General features: G+C 30.9%; 2 protein-coding genes and 1 long non-coding RNA gene across 3 annotated transcripts; 2 read left to right on the top strand and 1 right to left on the bottom strand.

The window, feature by feature from the left end:
• Positions 1–1,739: 1,739 nt before the first annotated feature.
• LOC107981234 lies at positions 1,740–7,565 on the top strand. The gene is made up of 5 exons (XM_031925443.2): positions 1,740–3,474; positions 3,851–4,066; positions 4,128–6,932; positions 7,037–7,156; positions 7,459–7,565. Exons 1-3 carry the CDS (start codon positions 3,365–3,367, stop codon positions 4,507–4,509), a joined length of 708 nt encoding a protein of 235 aa, XP_031781303.1. The 5' UTR covers positions 1,740–3,364; the 3' UTR covers positions 4,510–6,932; positions 7,037–7,156; positions 7,459–7,565.
• Positions 7,566–8,000: 435 nt separating this feature from the next.
• LOC116416560 lies at positions 8,001–9,074 on the top strand. The gene is made up of 3 exons (XR_004226936.2): positions 8,001–8,179; positions 8,482–8,679; positions 8,763–9,074. It is a non-coding gene; the product is annotated as an uncharacterized LOC116416560 (long non-coding RNA).
• Positions 9,075–13,750: 4,676 nt separating this feature from the next.
• LOC116416549 lies at positions 13,751–14,786 on the bottom strand. Its single transcript, XM_031925419.1, has 2 exons — positions 13,983–14,786; positions 13,751–13,906 (listed from the first exon to the last, which is right to left on the bottom strand). Exon 1 carries the CDS (start codon positions 14,568–14,570, stop codon positions 13,983–13,985), a length of 588 nt encoding a protein of 195 aa, XP_031781279.1. The 5' UTR covers positions 14,571–14,786; the 3' UTR covers positions 13,751–13,906.
• Positions 14,787–18,841: the final 4,055 nt, after the last annotated feature.

Below are 18,841 nucleotides of genomic sequence, written 5' to 3'. Positions count from 1 at the left end.
GCAAAATTCAAGTGAGCACCAGCTATTTTTCATCAAATTATAGTATTAATACAACTACTTAGATATGTATTTATAGTATGTTAGACCAGGTTATTTTGGAGTTGTATACAAAATTTCAGTGCTCTATATACTGTAGTTTTCAAGAAAAGAGGTTATAAGGATATATTTGATATAACAAAGCTATGGTGCGCACATTGAATTTTGCTGATGTTTCATGTTGTTTTTCTATATTCATATGTATTCATAATAGTTAGAGCAGAGCATTTTCTTTTAAATTTTTATAAACTAATTCCAAAACGCAGCTCCTTCTTTATTACAAATAAATATCTTTACTCTCAAGCGCGACAAGTTATTTTAAAGTTAGCATACATACGTCACCCGAACCCAACAGTTCAGTAGAGTTTACTGAAGTCTGCAGTAGAATTGACTGAACGGGAGCCCTCTAAGTATACTTAAGTACAATAGTAAACGCAAAGTTTCTTTTTCTTTGTGTAGACAGCAAGCAGGACCGATATTCCAATGAACACATAAAAATTAGCAATCGTTGGTGAATCTGTATACCTTAAGGCTAATTCTAAATACAATTTTTTTTTTCAATCCTCTAATTAAGTCATTTATTCATCTCTCTGGTAGATGTTTTAAGCAATTTGACTGACATTGTCCTGCTATAAAATACATTTTTTAAATAAATTTTATTTTAACTTATTCATCAGCTTTTGGCATTTCCAAAAGAGCACACATCAATTCATTTTTGATTTACAGTTCAAAAGCTATCACATAGTATATTCTGCAAACAGAAGGGAAAATTGGCTTTTTCTAGCGAGCGTGGCGATTTAAGCACAAGTGATCAGTCGAGAGTGCCGTAGGCACCCAAAATTCTTCTTTACAAAAAAAAATATTTTACACAACAAATGATTGAGTTTTTCAATTAAGATGTATATAAATGAATTCATAACCTCCCTATTCATTGACAACTGTTGAAAAATATTCTGACCAGTCACATAACATTTAATAATTTCACCATAATCTATATTTCTGTGGTTAAGAACAGTTTTTAAAATTACACACAAAGTACAAACACTTTGTATAAGTGATATACCTAATAGTAAATTATGTGTAAAGAATGAAAAGAACTTCATTCCTGTCAAGCGTCAAAGTTATCACACAATTTACAATCGCCATATATATTTAAACTTAGGATAATAAAGTTTGCAAGTGTCTCTTTTATTGTCTCATTTTTTTTTATAAATTTATACAAGATTGTTGCTGGCGTTTGTTTGAAAGAAGAATGTGAGAAAATCAATGTAACGTTTTATTAAGATTATGCTTATGATCTTATAGTTTAACAACAGCATTAAAAGCTGCAGCATAAGAAGACGAATTCAATAAAAGGTAAGTAAAACAATCAAACCGTAAAACAATAATAATTGTATACTGTAAGTATAATTACAAATATATTTAGCAATGATAATTAAATCAAGTTATAACTATTTAGCCATTCTAACTTAGAAGATACTTTTTTAATCTTTTTACTTAATAAAACGTTAATAGTGATAAGCTTATGACAGTAAGTACTTTAAGAATTCATAAACGCATCATGTTTCTTAATTAAAGCATATTTTCTGCGAAATCTGAAAATAAGTAAAAGAGTTTCTTTACGTAATTTGCGCATAGTCGTTGTAAATCAGAATTACTATTCATTTTAAACAAAATTCAAAATATTCATCCCAGTTTGAGGCTGCATATACAACGTGCCACGCCAACTTAAAACTATGTACATAGTACAAACGTTTGGTCATATGAAGCTATAGGAGACAACAGCGCTGTGGTTGTACGGAAAGCCGCGGCCTGCTCGCGTTAAGCGTGTCGTGGTTCTTTCTCGCTCTCCCTCCACCTGCTATCTCGAGTCTCTTCTGTCAGTGCGCGCTCTTTAACACAGCAATCGTGCGGCATTGTTCACAGTCGCCTAATGTTTACTTACGCGACGGGTTTTTTTTAGTTGCCTGCATAAGCCATTGTTTCTTGTTCGGTTATTTGTTGCTTAAAAGAGTTAATCGCGCCAATTGCAGTGCAGATAAGGGAACAATTTACGAGTGTTTACTTCCTCATTACTTAAAGCTACTAAGGTCCACGTCTTGCCCTTTCTTGTTCTTTTGATGAGGTAGTCATAGTTTACCGTTGGCAGTATTAAACCGAAAAATGTAAGCTTGAAGTATTCATTCGCGGCATATCCACATAAACTGTGTATTCCCAGTTAGAACTATACATATATAGCGGAAACGTTAGGTTGTATTAAACTACAGGAGGCAACAGCGCATAGCTGATGCCGTATATCTGTCCAGTTTATGTCGTGCGTACATCTGTCTCCCTTTTCTCTTCTGTAGAGTATCTCGAATCTCATTTTTGAAGACGCTTATTTCAACTATGTTTGATTCTCTTTAGTCTTCAAACTTTTTAGAGTTAAAATCTATCTACCGCCATACACCGAAGTAAGGACAAAAAATTATAATTCTATAATTTAATAACATTATTTCTTTTGAAGTTCATTAATTGTAACCGTGTAAATACGTATTATTAAAACTTGTCCACACGATATATCGTTAGCGACACCTGAAAATATTAAAATATAATGCACTTTATTTTTTTTTTCGTAATTAAGCCTTGTTTAGTTTTTATAAATATACAATTTCATTACGAAATTACTCGTTAATTAACAAAATATTCATTTTTTAAACTTTTTTTCATTTTTTCTGAACGTTGCGAACGCTTTTTTTTACTAGAATAAGAGCATCTTCACCTATATTTTCGCAAGTATATCATAAATCGATACTTTTGGACTAAATTACTAGATCAAGATAATTTTTATTGCTGCCAGTACCTTAGTAATTGCGAGTTGGATTTTAATTTACCTTTTGCTATTATTTCAAAACGTTACTGCATACATAGAGATTTTACGGTATTTATACAATTTTGTTCTGTGTTGGCATTTTAATGCTGTGTCGTAATGGTATAGAAAAAATTGTCTTTTAAGGAGCGGCGCGACATGCATCTACAAGCATAGACGTAAAAAATTATTCTACGCTTGCACGTCATCATTATATCTTTGCTAAGTCAAGTGTTGTTCTCCTTATCTACTGATATTGCTAAGTCTATTATCATTATAGCAGTTCTTTCATGTATCTATACTTGCTACTTACTGTTTTTACTCGGTTTTTTGTGTTATTTTTCACAGTATCTTTGGTAGTGCATTATACGTACGTTTTGATATCCGATTTATTTTATAGTTAGTACCTTAATCAACATGCGATAACGTTACATTATTGTATGGTTTTTATTAATAGCAAAACCGCATTTATAGACCGACATGGAGCAACAGCAGAAGACTCGACGGAAAAAGAGTGAATTATCTAGAGCTGATCATTTCTCTGAGCAGGCACACAGATATAGGATCAATCGTAGTACTGCACGGATTAAGTAATTTGATTTTGTTCTATATTATCGCGGAAATATATGCATAGTTGTGTTATTATAATTTTATTATACACATATTTTATGCTTCGTTTCATCAAAAGAGTGACATAAACCGCTGATATCGTACTTTGAATGTACCCAAATTTGAAATTTTATTTTTATGGTTTCTGTAAGAATACACTTAAATAAATAACTTTCATTCTCTTATGCAAATTCATAACTTGAAAATTATTTGATTATGTTTAAAATATGTTCTTTGTACATATCAACATATTTCATGCAAAATTTTTCTTCTATTAATTAATGATTATAATTTTATTTCTAAGTATATTTTTAAAATTGATGTATCATTCTTCATAATCTTTTCTTCCATTTTTAGATACATGAAATCTTCGACTAAATTTTGTCATGGAACTGCCAAAATGATTGTACTTCCAGATGGCTCATATGAGTGGAAGTGCAATGATAATCATGACACTCATTGTTTCACAAGCAAAAAGGAATTAGAATGTGCTAAATTTCGCGATGCGATCCAGGATTCACTTTCTCGTCACTACGACAAGCTAAAAGATGTTTATAACACTTATGCTACTCTGTATGTATGATAATTGTTATCGAATTGAAATTTTTTTACCATTTATATAGATTTTTTTCAGTTATCCGAAAGCGGCTGAGCAAATACCTTATGCTACGTTATTATCTACCATGAAATTATGGCGAAAAGCCGCATATCCCAAAAATCCAAAAAATATGAACGAATTTGGAAATCAAATTAAAGAAATGGAGGACAAAAAGATTTTTGAAGGTGTCAAAGCCAGTCTGAATTCTTATGAAATTAGAGTTGAAGATGGATACATACATATGATGTTTTATGATAAAAGACTAATTGATGAATATTTCCAAGATGTGGAACAGCTGTTCGTTGATGCGACGTATTACACTTCACCCAAAATAGAAGAAGAAAACAACCTCCAATTATTTTCTGTAGGGTATAAAATATGGCCACGTAAGTATTTTTTAATAAATCGATTTATTTAATATAAATAAATCTGAAGGAGTCAGATATATTTGTGTTGTCTTTCTACAAATGATAACACTGAGTTTTCTGTGGGAGAAAGAAATTATGATAATAATTATGATTTTAAATGAGTGGTGCGTTGATTTTTTTTTTTGCATTTTATCAAGCAATGACGTTTATGTATTGCATAATGACAAGAAAAACGCAGAAAGCGTATAAGGCTGTACTGAGTCATTTTAAAACATTAATACGAAAGGAAAACGTAAAAATTTAAAGTATTGAATTTGATCGATTATTTAAAAAGTAACCCAGAAGCTAAACATTTTATTTAAAAAATCACCGTACTTGCATTTTTGCCAGCTGATAAAGTAAGAGAGGCATTCGCAACACTGTGCAATAGAACAGAAAAAAGAATTCTTGAAAACCTAAAGGATTTTTTAAAGTACTTCCAGAACAATGAGTGATCAAATAGTGCAACCAATGAATGGTAAACGTCAAATTACCAAAGATAAATAATAATTCTATTTTTATTACGCCTACTAATTACTTTGAAATTACTGGCATAATTCAAAATATGTAATTAAAGAATGGAGGAGTAGACAATATAAACTCTAAATCACTAAAAACTCTAACACAGTACATAGTAGACCCATTGGTACATATTATAAATATATGCATAGAAAAATCTATATGGCCGACTGCGTTAAAAAATGCTGATATAATACCGATACATAAAACTGGAAACAAGAGGAGTATAACTAATTATAGACCAATATCTTTAATATCCAATGTAGCAAAGATCTTCGAAAAAATCATTTATAATAGAATATTGAGTTTTATTAGTACATTTAATATTTTATCCAGTAATCAATATGGTTTTGTTAAAAATAGAGGTGCGAAAGATGCTCTGGCAGAAATAACCAAGATTATATATGAGAAATTAGACAATAGCACCCCGATTGCAATCACTTTTCTCGATCTTGCGAAAGCTTTTGATACGGTAGATCATAAGATACTACTTGATAAACTTTACAATTATGGAATCAGAGGCACGGCACACAAACTTATAACAAGTTATCTGGAAGGTAGAAATCAAAGAGTAAAAATTAATGACTGTGTAAGCGAATCCAAAACAATTACTACGGGTGTACCACAAGGTACTATCTTAGGTCCACTGTTTTTTATTATATATGTTAATGATCCCTTGCAAAATATGCCTGCAAATTCAATAATATCAATAATATCATATGCGGATGATACAGCAATTATTTCGACGGATAGTTCTTGGACAGGAGTAGAGGAAAAAAATGACTAACTACCTGTATAAAGTATCTAACTGGCTTGCACTAAATAAGCTATCACTAAACATTGACAAAACAGTTTGTATGACTATCGGGAACTACTCTGATAGCGTACCTAAAGATTTTTTAATACAAATTGATGGCAAAGACATCAAAAGAGTTGAAAATACCAAGTACTTAGGAATTATTTTTGATTATAATATGAAATGGATAAATCATATACAGTATTTAATAAATAAGTTGAAATATATGGTATTTATTTTTAGAAAGATTAATAGATTTATGCAAATTAAAACTTTAAAAATGATATATTATGCATTTTTTCATAGTGTTATAAATTATGGTATAATAGCTTGGGGTGGTGCTTACTCTACTGCTACCAATCTATTACAAAGGCTACAAAACAGAATTTTGAAAATCATAAACAAAAATAATTTTGCTCAGGATAATCCATTGAGTATTGGGCAACTATTTGCATATCAATCACTAATATACCACTACAACACATTAAAAGTTAAATTTTTAAATTCAGAAAGCAAAACTAGTAATAAAAGTATTCAGATACCTAGGAGACTTAAGACTATAAGTAATAAGAATAGTTATATTAAAGCCATAGGTGTTTATAATGATCTGCCAAATAACCTAAAAGCTTTAAGCTCTAAGAATTATACTTATAAACTAAGAGAATGGGTTAAGTTTCACATGTAAAAAAAAATCTTTTTTATAAAATTAATAAGAAATATTGATAATGTATTTATAAATTGCTATGTATTCTGTATACAAATTTTATTAAAACGTTATTAATCAATCTTTCATATTGTAAAACTGTTAAAGTGTAAGTTAGGTACTACATATCTTGAAATAGATTTTATTTTAGTTATAAGGAACTATAGTTAGTAATAATACCGGCCTCGCGAACAGGTAACTGCGTTTACCTCTGCGGGAATTTTACTATTATGTAAATAATATGTAATTTTTTGTCTGGTTAATAAATAAATAAATAAACTTCTGGTTGAATTGCGTAAAGCCTGAAAACTTAACTATTTTTGGCTTATTGGTTCGCACCAATAATGCAATAGAAGCTTCACATACTCAACCGAGGCATAAAATTGGGAAGCAACTACAAGTATGGGATTTTGTTTGTAAGTATCAACATATTAATATTATATCTAATTAGTGTAAGCTTTGCATAAATAGTACATGTTAAAAGCTTCATGTTCATATTATTTTATGTTTGAAAATATAGGCAAACTAAGGTTACTAATCGATACGGTATGGTTCGATATAAGTCGCTTACAGAATCGTAAAAGAGTTTCTCGATAGCCACGATATCAAACTGTCTACAGACAAACCGAAATTTTAAGAGGTAAGCCATTGATAAGTAGTTTATTAAAATTGACTTTATTTACCTATTATGAACAGATATATTAGTTTTTTATAAGTTAAAGATGAGTTTTTTCTGAATCAACTATTTTTAATTGTGAAAATATTAATAGACATATTAATGTTATATTTGAGTCAAATTATATTATTTTTCAGTAGCCTGTGTTGAGTAAATGAAAAAATTACGTATCTTACTATTGGTGATAACTAGCAAAAAATGACATGACAATTTATTGTCATTTTTTAATCTTTTTGAAACGTAAAAATATTTTTTTTTAATTTCAGTTTGGAAGAAATATTTAATGAATGAAATATCGGCACAAGAAGTGTTAGATATGATGGCGTCGTTAAAAGGGCACTTATGCGAAAGAATTAAACGAACTGAAGAAGTTAATGTAGATGATTTTCAACCTAGTCAAAAACAATTTAATACTTAATTTAGGTATAATAATAATTTTAGTTTTAAATTTATTATCATACTTATATGTTGATACATTATTGCATATATTCTTATTTTGTTTAAAGATCCAGATTTTGATGAACGTGTTCTCCATATGCTGACGCAAGCAGGGGCACTAGCTTTACCAAGGGATAATTTAGAGAATCCAAACCAAGCAGTTATTGATATTTTATTTGATGGTAAAATAACAAAAATATTTTAGAAATACGTATGCATGTAGATTGGATTACCACTATTAAATAATTTTGCATTTTTTAGCCCCTGCTGATGCCGATGAAGAAGCATTATCAGGTACGTCAAATTAAACAGAATTGTAGCTTAAGTACATAAATTATGATCGTAATAATATAAATTATAAAATTTATAGATTAGGTGATGTTTTAAATATGAATGATTTTGATGCAGATCATGCAGATGAAAATGCATCACAGTATCTATCAGAAAGAAATATGAACGTTGAGAACGTAGAAAATGAATTTAGTGACAATACGCAAGATAATTAACCCAATGTAAATTTACATAGCGAAGATATACCACATTTCTACAGTGAGTTTATTTATTTGTTTAGTATCTTGATACAATTTTAATAAACTGTAAAATTGTGATTTCGTGGACACTTTATAGAAAAAATGTCTTTCATTTCTTCTATATTTAGTAAAAGTTGCTTTACAAGGTCTTACCACGTGTATACGATTTAGTAATTAGATGTTTTATTGGTGATTCCAATAATTTAGCAAGTTGATAAATTTCTCTGTACCTAATTTGAATTAAATATTTAATTGCAAATTATTTATAAATTCCACTATTCTAATAAATTTACTTATTTTATATTTCTGTTTATTTCTCAGAAAATCCTTTAAAGGAAGCAAACGATAAAATTTACATGCTAAGAAAGAGAAAAACTGGTAATTCTAATAAAAACACAGAGCCTCAAAGAATAAAAAGTATTGTCAGTTATTTCGACTGCAATGTCCAATCGACAGTCCAATTACCCGAACATGTGATGAAAAATACCGAAAAATCTCTACGGGAAATTTTGGATAATGGTATTTCGAAAAGTTGTGACAATATTTAAAAGATGATACAGCAAAAACTGGTGTATTATTTATATTTTTTTTTGTATTTACAGGTGATTCCACGTATAAAAATTCGGAAAAAAGGCCGATTGAGAAAATCAAAATACAAAAACAGACAATGTCAACACCAATTGAAGCACCCATATCAGCCATCGCTCAAATTTATTTCGAACTGTGTTCGTACCAAATAATAATACTGCAACTTTGAAGGCCAAGGACTTTACTTGTCGAAAAGTGTCTTCCACTTTAAAACAAGAATCCGGCGAGTCACTGTGGCCTTTTTATATCCGTGATATTACAATTATTAACAATTATTTCGAACTGTGTTCGTACCAAATAATAATACTGCAACTTTACAAAACAAATGTACTCTATAATGTCATCTCTTCATCTTGTAGTGTAGAACACCTTTAAATAAGACACATTCTGAAAACTTATCCTAATCACGCTGCGAAAAATAAACTAATTTTCTATAAATTTTTGCATTATAACATCATTTTACTGTATATTCTGTTTTCATATTTCAAATGTTATATGGTTATATTTTTAAGTACAACAGTAATACAGTAATTTGTAATAAAATGACTGTGTCTCCAAGAACAGAATTGAACTGCTTTTTTGATTATATATGGACTATTTTTAGATTACGTATTATTTATAAATAGTTATACTCTAAATAATTCTCAATTATGTTTTTTAGTACATTTCGTTATAATTAAAAAAATGGTATTCTCTTCTCGAATAAATTATAACGCGATGATTTGTTCTACTCTTTTACCCACTTATAAAAAAGTGTCATTACCTTTGTTCAGTCTTTTCCGTAGTTTACTCCTCTTTTTCCGTTCTCACCGCGTTTTTGTTTATTTTGGCGTGCTTCTTTTTCCTTTGCCGTTTTTTAGCTGAAGAGGCCTGACTTTCATTATCACGCAGGCTTTCATTGAAGTTGCCATTTTCGTGATATCCATTATTGATTATTGGCGTTGAGATTCTACTGATTGGTATTGTGGATGAGGGCACCACGTTTAGAACATCATCTGCATCTTTTAATTTTACAATTTATATTACATTATTACAATTATTATTTATGTCGAGTTAACATTGTAAAAAGTATGGAAAATTATTATTTCTCATTAAAATAAAAAAGAGATTATACAGTATACAATATCTCTGTATAGAACATTTTATATACAACTTTTTGAACTTTCATCATCCGAACCGGTATCGATGGAAGATATGCTTACTTCTAAGTGATTTTTATGCATATCAATATTTCTTATTTTTTGCAAATTTTCCAGACCGAATGCAGGTGGCATAGTCGACGCAGTCGTTGCATGCTGATAAGTCCCCTCCTGATCTACATCATCATTATTATTTAAAAGCATAATGGGCGTTGATGTTCTTTCCAATTGTGTTATACATGAGGTTACCTGGATAGGTGATGATGCTGTTTCATCGGTTACTGATGCTGTTTCAATTTGCGCTGGTGCCGCCTGAATTATAGAGTACATTTGTTTTGTAAAATTGCAGTATTATTATTTGGTACGAACACAGTTCGAAATAATTGTTAATAATTGTAATATCACGGATATAAAAAGGCCACAGTGACTCGCCGGATACTTGTTTTAAAGTGGAAGACACTTTTCGACAAGTAAAGTCCTTGGCCTTCATGAAAGTAACATGATGTTATAATGCACAAATTTATAGAAAATTAGTTTATTTTTCGAAACGTGATTAGGATAAGTTTTCAGAATGTGTCTTATTTAAAGCTGTTATACACTGTAAGATAGAAAGATGACATTGTAGAGTATATTTGTTACCTACAGTTGCAGTTCAAAATTCAATATTCTTCAAAATGCGAAATGACTATTATGGTATTTTTCTTTTAAGTGGTAAACAGACTTTTGATTTTTAGATAAAAGACTAAAATTTTTAAATCAAGTTATACTTGTTAATTTATCTACTTTCTTTTGTTCCGAAATATTTAAATATTGATGACTAAATATTTTTATTTTATAGCCCTTTTGATTAAGAGGGATTTTTTTATTTCCCTATATAAAAAAGTCATGACCGGATGAAGTGAAGCCAAGAATGCGTCAATATGATTGGCTCATGTAGTGCGCATGCGTCAAAAGTATGGTTAGAATTTTTTGATTTGTTTTTGATTTCTAAAATTGATTCTAATATTAAAAATGTAATATAATACTATAATACATATCAAATTATAATTTGTGTATTTATAATATTCTAGAGACATTCTACTCTCGAGACTATTCTATTCTTGAGACATAACCTTAAAATTTTAAAAGGAAGTTGGCGACGAAACCGCAGCAATTTTGAAATTTATATGAGCGCGAAATGAATCATATATTGTAAAGTTTGATATATTTCCGTGATAGAAAACAAATATTAAAAATATCAATCATTTATATTCCATTTAATAAGTGAATGAAATTATAGCCTACTACAGTGCGCGCAGCGCACTGCGCCAAGTCTAGTAATTCTAAATTTTGGGTTTTCACTGTTTGTAATTACAGTATTATCGCATTTTAATTACTAACTTACAAATATTGTTGTGTAATGATTTTGAAACGCTTAATCAAATGCACTGATACTGCATTATCAAAGTAAAAACATAGATATTTGCTAACAACCTTGGCTAGACAAATAATAGTGAATTATCTACTTTACAATTAATAATTTGAAATTTATAGCGTTGTATATAATTTTTTAATCTAAAACGATTTGTTCTACTCAAAAATTTTTTTTTTTTTACCAGGTACCTCAACTACTTAGTTTTATATATGATGCATATATCTATATTCATATATGTGTCAGTAAATGTTTTAATAATCTTTATAACACAGTGTGGCTAAAATCCGCTGTTAAGTCACGCCTATCTATGGCTAAAGTAGTTCTTTTTTGCGCCATGTTTATCACACTCGCTACGCTCGTGCGCTAACCTCACGGCGCGAATAAGGATTACTTTAGTCACGAATAAGCGCGACTTGCGGATTTTAGCAGTCTGTGCTATAAAATTTTATACGATACTCGTGACTTAAATGTTTCAATTTTACACGGCGCTTAGCCCCCTCGCTACACTCGGGAGCTATTCCCCTTAGGTGGTAAAAGAGTACGAACGCTTTGATCACTGTGTTAATAGTATATTACGACACTAGTGCATCAAAGTAGTTTCATCCAATATTTATCTATTTATTTAATAGTATCATACAATATTTAAGACACAACGTGCTTAAACCGCGATTTAGCGAGTGCATTTTTACACAAGCGTGGCATAAATCGAGGTTTACGCCACGGCGTGTCATAAAGATACTATTATAGCCCTGCGTGGCATAAATCCGCATTTATGTCATACCTATCCTTGGCATAAGTAGTTATTTATTGTACCGTGTAAATGCTAACCTCACGGTGCAAAAAAGGACTGCTAATGCCACGAATAGGCGTGACAGCAGATTTATGCTTGTACTATAAAATATCGTACGATACACATGTCATAAGTCGATCTTCATGGCACGGCGTTAAGCGCACTCGCTACGCTCGGACACGTCGTATCATGAAGTACTACTTATGCCACTTCAATCGCAATGTGCTAATATATTATACTACAAAAAGAAGTTTTGTCTTTACTTTGCTCATGCGGCAAATTACGCACAGGAAGAACGTAGCCCATTTACTTCCAATACACAATATACTATTTTTTATTATTCGGCATTTTTGTCTTTCAGGAAATTTATATTCATAATTTATACTTTTCAATTCTTTCGTAAACTGTGTGCGCTTATTTAGTACTGTTGTCTATCAATGTTTTTCGCATTTCGGCAAATTTAACCATCTGTGAAACAAATTTACTATAGTTATTGATTGGAAAATTATTTTTTAATGAATATACTCTTTGTTAAAGATTCATTAACTAAAATTGTTTTCGTATATTGTATCATTATTAAGATATATTTTCTATTTGTTACCTATTCGTCAAATTGATCATTCTGCAAACTAATTTTCAATAATACTTCTTTTCAATAAATATAACTTTCGTTACATTTCGCCCCACCCGTGTTAATGCGAAGAGAGTGCCAGAGATGGCGCGCGCGTATACACCTTGGAATCGCTCGTATACTCTTATACATTCCCACACGCTCACCACATTCCCGCACGCTCACCACATTCCCGCACGCTCAGCTACATCCCCGTTCGCTCAGTTGCATTCCCGCACGCTCTTGTCAACGTGTGGGAAAGTGGTACTTTGCGAAAGCAAATGCATGCGCAAAATCGAACTTTGCGCACGATAATAGGAAAAAATAATAAATCGTTTTCTCTTCGAATTTAGAATTTTATTTATAGCAAGTGTACGGTGCGATCGAGAGATTGACTTGAATATTTATTGAAGATAAAATAATAGTATCCTGAATTTGGTGTGAGCAATAATGTTTAAGGTGGGGTTCTGGTGTTTTCACTTTTTTCCCCCCTTTAAATCTAGTCAGCTAAGATTTTGACCTCGATCATTATGTATATAATAAAAATATGATTTTATGTAAATTTTCAGCCCAATTTATCTAATATTTAGTTGGATAATGCAGATGAAGCGGAATTTTTTATTATAATTTAGCTATATTGCTAAGGTATCCTGCGCAACCCATTTGCATCTCATGATTCAGAAAATTTGAGTGTAATTTTTAAGCCGATGTGAAAGAATTATAGTGATTAGATTTTCAAATAAATTTTTTTATTTTTATAAATAAATATATCATTTGAATGCATAAAATTAATAATAAAGTGAGTTAAATTACAATAAATTTGTATGTACCTGGATTTGCCATTAATATCATATGGGCTATAATAAAAATGTAATCACTATGATTTGCTGTTAAAATAACAAAGAATTCACCGTAGTTTGCTGGAATCATGAAATGGAAATGCATTGCGCAGGATGCATTTTGAATATTTCAAAACTTAAAGCTGAGAAAATGAGGTTTTTGTAAAAAAGTACTGTTATTCATAATATTTTATAAATATTTCACTGTACATAAACCTTTACAAAATGATTTCATAATCATCCGTACTTTGGTTTTTAATGTTAACATTAATATCTTCTTATTTTATATTTACATAACCTCACTAAGCATCAGTCTGATCTCAGTCATCAGATAATAATAATCTCAAATCCTGTAATCCTGTAAAACTATATAAAATTATTAATTCTCTTGATTAATATTTATACTATTATCATAAAATTTATATAAAATTTTAGAACTCACTTAGAAACATCCGGCACCATAAGTAACACCTTCTGATTGTAATTTTAATGACTCTTGTCGTTTATTGCCATATTTTTTTGAAATTCTTGCAGCTTTAGGCTCTGGTTCATGTTTCTTGTCACTTGAGAGTTTCCTTTTTTTATCTTTCTGAGTCGTAATTTTTTCTGCGTGACTTGTCATTTTACTGTTTGTAATTGATGCAAGTATCTCAGCACTTCTTTGACGACCCAGGTTGTACTCAGAAACTGCATGAGCTGCAGCAATTTCTACTCTAGTTTTTGATGAAGAATTATTTTTGGAGCACTTTTTCCACAGCACTGAATGTATAGCCTTGTTGGCATTTTGAGTAAGTCCTTGGGTACACCGAGCTAATAATTCTTCATTTGACAATCTTTCATATATTGCTAGAATATTTTCTACAACAACCTGATTCAAAAACACTTGCATACTTGTAAAAGCACCAAGACTGCTTTCCTTGAGGACACAGTGAATGATTGTGCTTTTTATCTGTGGAACTACAATGATATAAAGTAGCCATAATTTGTTTTTGCATGTCCCGTACATTGTTTTTATTGCGAACAATAGCATTCCTATAATATCCAGCAAGCGTGCCAATCACTTTATTGGTCAGCGCTCCAGCTGAATTTACACCAAGTGTTATCCCCTTTGCTTTAGTACTTTTTACTATTTCTCTTAAAGCTTGTAGACAAGCGTTTAGCCACATGATTGATGCACTCTTCTTTCTCTAATGGATCCGAATAAATATTAAGTGAGGATAAATGATTGAATGTCTTAGCGTCACCATCAGACCCTATCAAAAATATTTACGTAAAATTTTACATTAAATTTTATTTAAAGATTTTGAACTCTTACATGTAAAATTTTACATGCACGAATAATTTTACGTAAAATTTCATATAAAATTTTACATATAGATCTTAACGTGCAATTTTATATAAAATTTTACAATTTTATTGATTTTGTGTGAAATTATACATATAAGAGTTTAAAATCTCGTTTTAAAATCTTTACATAAAATTTGATGTAAAATTAGATGTAAATATTTTTGATAGGGGATAGCATTGTCATATATCTCATTTCACAATCACTCACAGATCTTCGCCATAGAATTTCAGCTATGGCTAACTCCATGGAGCCGGAAGAGCCATCATAATTTTTATTACCTGAAGTTTTGTGTGATTTGTACCATATATCAAACTCTGGAGAGTCAGATCCTAAATCCTTTTCAGTAATCATGCACATGTGGCAATATTTACTAAGCATAGTCATAGTCATAGTCGACCACAAGACCAGTCATCACACTGACTTTTCACTGTTTCCATGTGACGGTAAAAGGACGAAGTGGATATGCAGTGCATATTTACAGAAGCACAAACATCCTGAAGAGCAGCGATTCGTAATCCTACTTTTGTAAAAGACTGCACTACGATCTCATTGATCACGAAAGAAGAGTTGTTCTTATTAGGATCTGTACGTGAGCTTGAAAATGTATTCACACATACTTCACGACAAACTTTGCAAATAAACAATAAAGTCACAGCAAAACCATTTCATTGTCCTAATTCAAAATTCACTGAATTTGTTTTACAAAATTCATGTCATTTTGTCAGCTATAACTTTAAAAACATTTATGTTAATACATATGTTTTCTTCCTCATCAACAACATCACTTGAACTTTTTAACATATCAGTAAAGGCCAATTTACTTGTTGTTGCTGACTCTTGCAGTTTAGCTTGCATAGCATTTACTGTATTGTTAGAAACACTTCTAGTGCAAGGTTTTTCACTGATAGAATTACGATTTGGAACACTAGTTTTTGTTACATTTTTATTTTGATCAGTCTTGTTTATATTTGCTCGAGCTTTTATTAGGTTAGCTGCACTCATAGCACTTTTACGATTTTTTTTTGGCTTCGGTTTACGCCACTTTGAATGTATAGCATCCATTGTTGTAATTTATAAATGAATAAATTATAATTTATGCAACTACAACTTTAGCATATACATATATTTTGTTTACATGTATGGTATATAAGTATGTAACAAACATAGACTCACACAGCAGAAAAATTTGTACCGTATAAACGTTTGTGCCGCCATCTATCGCAGAGTTCACAGACTGGGCCTATTTGATAAAATGATACTTAAGTTTTCGTTTTGCATTCAAACTACCTATTCGTCATTTAAAAATCAATATTAAAATTAAATGTGTAGCAATTTATGCACTAGAATGCACACATTTAGAATTTTATTAAAAAATCGAAAAACGTATTATTTTTTTTAAACTTCTATAGCTTGCTTTTCATGTATATAAAATTTATCCCCATAAAAGGAACTTGATACTAGATTCTACGCATTCTTTAGAACACTTTAAAAAAATAAAAATTTTTTCGATTTTTTGGTCGAAAAACACCAGAATCCCACCTTAAGGGGATGTCGTAGCCAGAAATTGCGAGTTGTGGGGTCTAATGCTTGTGTCACGTGACAGGTGGAATTATATAATGGCGCCATCTATCATAACAAAAATTAGCCGATAGATGGCGTCCCACTTTTAAAAAACGATAGAATGTGAACACAATCAGAACCGTGCTTTCTTGTCAATTATTAGAGACGCAACGGTTATGACTGTAGTTTTTTTGCACATTTTTTTTTGTAAAATATTTTTTTTTTATAAATATATAATTTTTATACTGCACATGCAGTATAATACAAAAAATTTTCACTTACAAAAATTTTGCATAACTAAAAAAACTATTTTTCTATTTCCATTTTGTACTCTTTTCAACTCCGTTAAAGAGGTTTTTCAAACGGAGTCTACAACTCACTTTAGCATATACCATACATTCTTTTTTTTTCTTGATAAAGTCTTATAATTTTGTATATTTCTGTTGGATATATGCAAATATACACAAATTTACTTGTAGAACAACTTCCAATAATATAGGAGTATAATAAAAATAAGCGTGGACTACAATAAATGTAGAAAGTTATAAAAAAGCGTATGAGATAGAGCATGTGATAGACATAATTGAATGAAGCAGTTTCCATAATCTGTCATTGATGTTGTTTGCATAATATTTGTGCCAGCATTTTTTTATTTAATGTAATAATTTTGTTTTGTTTTATATAATATGTTTTTTTGCACCACAACTAATGATAATTTTTTAATACAGAAAAGGTAAGCATGCACTACACAATATATAGTAAGTAATAAAAAGTAAGAAATTTAACATACAATGAATTATTTCTGACATTTTCATGTTTTATTGTAAAGTACATTGCATTTTATTTCGCTTTTGTACGTATTTGTATCTTTTATTTATTTAATTTTTTTTCTTTTTATTTATAAACTATTATCATGAAAACTAAAAATAGTATCTTGTGTACCAAGGGCGTACAATGGGCATTCTTAGACCTAGTGTGGGGTATGTGTATGGTCGAATTGGCAGCGATAAACAGTAGGTTTGTTCAATTATTGAGATTGGACATGAACTGGACAATCTAGTTCACTAAATATAGACATACTGCAGCATGCGCTTCGGACAGTTCCGGGCAGAACTGAACTGTTTAATCTCCAATATTGAACCAATCTAGTACTTAAATTATTTCTGTCCTCTGATAGCAGTGTCACATAGCTACCAGTAGGAGATATGGGAATTACAACATTGATTCCACTCTAAAAACAGATCACACAGTCACATAGATACTTATTTCACTGCACATAACACGATAAAGATCTGTTGTAAACATAATAAACACAAGAATAACGAAAAATCTATTATCAATCTTGTGTGATGGTGAATCTTTATCCAGAGAGCATCTAGCAAGAAGAATGTATCAGTACATTAGTAGAATCAGCAGGAGCAGTCAGAAATACAATGGATAACCTTCAAACGCCAAAATCTCAAGTTTCTTACTGGAGTTACATATCTCCTATACTGTAACTCCTTGATGGGTCAGTGCCATTCCGGGTGCATCACCCTTAAATACTTTTCGTACTGTCTCATAAATGAAGAACCGTGAACAGACGATCAGCGTGCGAGATCGCGGGGAGCCGAGCGGAGGTTATGTCTCAAAACAGATACAGGCGCCACACTAGCATTTCTGATTATATAACTGACACTTGTAGCTACATCGCGTAGTCGCTATCACTGCCTAATAATGTCCGAAAAGTCGATCTGAGCAAAATATCGCGGTTCGCGGAGGTCCTCAAGCGGCTTCGAAATGAACAAAACACGCACAGACGGGAAGGCTACAGAGGATGAACGTGCTAGGGTGCGTTCCACCTAGCTTCGAGGATGCGCCGTGGGAATTGCGCAGTCGTTTTTCTGCGATCTGCGATTTGTTTATTTTAAGTTGGTGCTACTGTTTAAAAACCAAGTGTATGTCGGAAATTCAAATGACTGCCGAAAATCTTTGCCTGCATCTTTGTATGTCTCAAATAAGAAGGCTAACATGGATAAAACTATAGTCAAAATATCTGGCATTGACCCAGCGACTAATAGAAACATAAATTTCTTTGTTGAACCAGAAGTTGCAGAAAAAGCAGCTAAAGGTAAGAGGTGTTCATTTTGTTACTGAATCTTTGTAGGTTATATTTTGCAATTTTTGTGTTTATTTTAGATCCTATCTACAAGGATAAATTAGTGAAGATGATGATTGAACCAATCAACAAAGAAATCAATACTTCGACAATAAAAAAGGTTGAACAAGTTGCACCTCTAATATTAAGTGACGGAGTGGAAAGATATACTTTATACGTATCACCATTGTTGGTTTAGCTGAAAAGACAATCGGTCAAGAATTTCTGAATAATTTTTTTGAAAATGAATATACTC

This window comes from Nasonia vitripennis (genome assembly GCF_009193385.2).
Source record: "Nasonia vitripennis strain AsymCx chromosome 2 unlocalized genomic scaffold, Nvit_psr_1.1 chr2_random0010, whole genome shotgun sequence".
NCBI classification, from domain to species: domain Eukaryota; kingdom Metazoa; phylum Arthropoda; class Insecta; order Hymenoptera; family Pteromalidae; genus Nasonia; species Nasonia vitripennis.
The sequence above is the reverse complement of the archived record's forward strand: the minus strand, read 5'-3'. Positions and strand labels throughout refer to the sequence as shown.